At 52.8% G+C, this 1,426-nt stretch overlaps 1 protein-coding gene across 1 annotated transcript in view; it reads right to left on the reverse strand.

Moving 5' to 3' along the window:
- Positions 1 to 772: 772 nt before the first annotated feature.
- Positions 773 to 1,426, reverse strand: part of LOC119223399 (fatty acid-binding protein, intestinal-like) — a 1,620-nt gene continuing 966 nt past the window's right edge. The window contains exon 3 of the mRNA XM_062566351.1: positions 773 to 834. Coding sequence (XP_062422335.1) covers positions 773 to 834 — 62 coding nt within the window. The remainder of the gene's footprint in view (positions 835 to 1,426) is intronic.

Here is a 1,426-nt window from a genome sequence, read left to right on the forward strand (position 1 = left end):
GCGAAATTGCAGAGGTTTGTTTGTTTGAAACCCTCCCCTACCCCACCCACCCACCCCCCCCCCAAAAAGCGATCAAATGAGTTTTTATGAAAATGTTAAATGAAGACATTTCAGGCCAACTGCCATTAAAGATTGACGTCATCCCTGCAGTCGTGACTTATTTCATCTTGGGGAATGGGATTGGGATGGGGCTTCCTTTAACTTTACTTATTTCAAACACACAATGAGCCAAAAACATAAACGAGGACATCATCAAATACATTATCAGTTACATAAATACTGTAAAATTGTATGTTTTTAACTTATTAAGTGTAAAAACGACACTACATTTTAACTGCGCTCAGAAGTTGCCCTTTTATTAGCCCTTTTTTCCCCGATGTGGGATCCTATAAAGTGGTTTGTGCACCAGGGGAGCTGGGGCCCTCTATAAGAATAGCCCTGCCTAACCCAGGAGCACCACTACTCCAGAGGCACAGGCCCAAAGCCAATTTAGCTCCTGTCTTTGCTGCCCCCCCCCCCCCCCCCCCCCCAACTCCCCGCTCTCCTCCTGTCTGCTCAGTCACACCAGGTGGCGCGCAGCAGCTTCTCACATGATGCACGCACACACACAGACACGCACGTCCATGCCTGCAGGGGATGACACACACACACACAGAGAGGGTGTCACAGTGGAGTGAAGCGGGGGGTGGGGGGGGGTAAAAGCGCCCATCCAGGTGCATGCGTGCTGGCTCCCTCGGACGAGTCCCATTTAAACAGGTGTTTCTGTCCCGTTTCAATCCTCTTCCCCCCCGGGGGGCTGCGGCGTGCCCGACTGACTGGTCCGCCATCGGACTGCTGTGAAACATTGACCAGCGCTCACCTTAATGGGCACGCCGTGTGCCCATCGGACATGGCTGTGGCACCGAGGGCCTCGGGGGGGGGGGGGGGGAGTGTTTGTGTGTTGCGGACATGCTTCATTTACCGCTCTGGTTGAAAGGTGGGTACTTTTTGTGTGATGTTTTCGGAGCTGTCCGGTCAGTTCATTCTAAGGTGAGGCTTCTTTTTACAGTTTATTAAGTGACCTCAGTGAACGGCGTGGCCCACTTTAACTGGGAATTCCCTCCTCGTCGTTCCTATCGTACACGATAAACAACGACACTGCCTCTTAAGTCCACGTCTCCAGGCCATTGAAGGGGGTTCGGACACAGAATCCAACCCTGACTAACTGATGACTCATCGTTCAGCAGCCTGCACTTGTCTGCACAGTCACTGTCTGAACTCTGATTGGCCGAAAGGGAGGGGGGGGGAGGGGTGGTCTTCCTGGAAAGCCTCCTCCAACCAAAAGGGGGGGAGAAGAGGGGGATCTGTCCTCTCTCCCCGATCCCCTTGTTCTTTCTCTCCCTCTGTCTCTTCTCTGTCCACCTCTCACTGTCTTTCCTCCTCCTCC

This window comes from Pungitius pungitius, chromosome 1 (assembly GCF_949316345.1).
Source record: "Pungitius pungitius chromosome 1, fPunPun2.1, whole genome shotgun sequence".
NCBI lineage: Eukaryota > Metazoa > Chordata > Actinopteri > Perciformes > Gasterosteidae > Pungitius > Pungitius pungitius.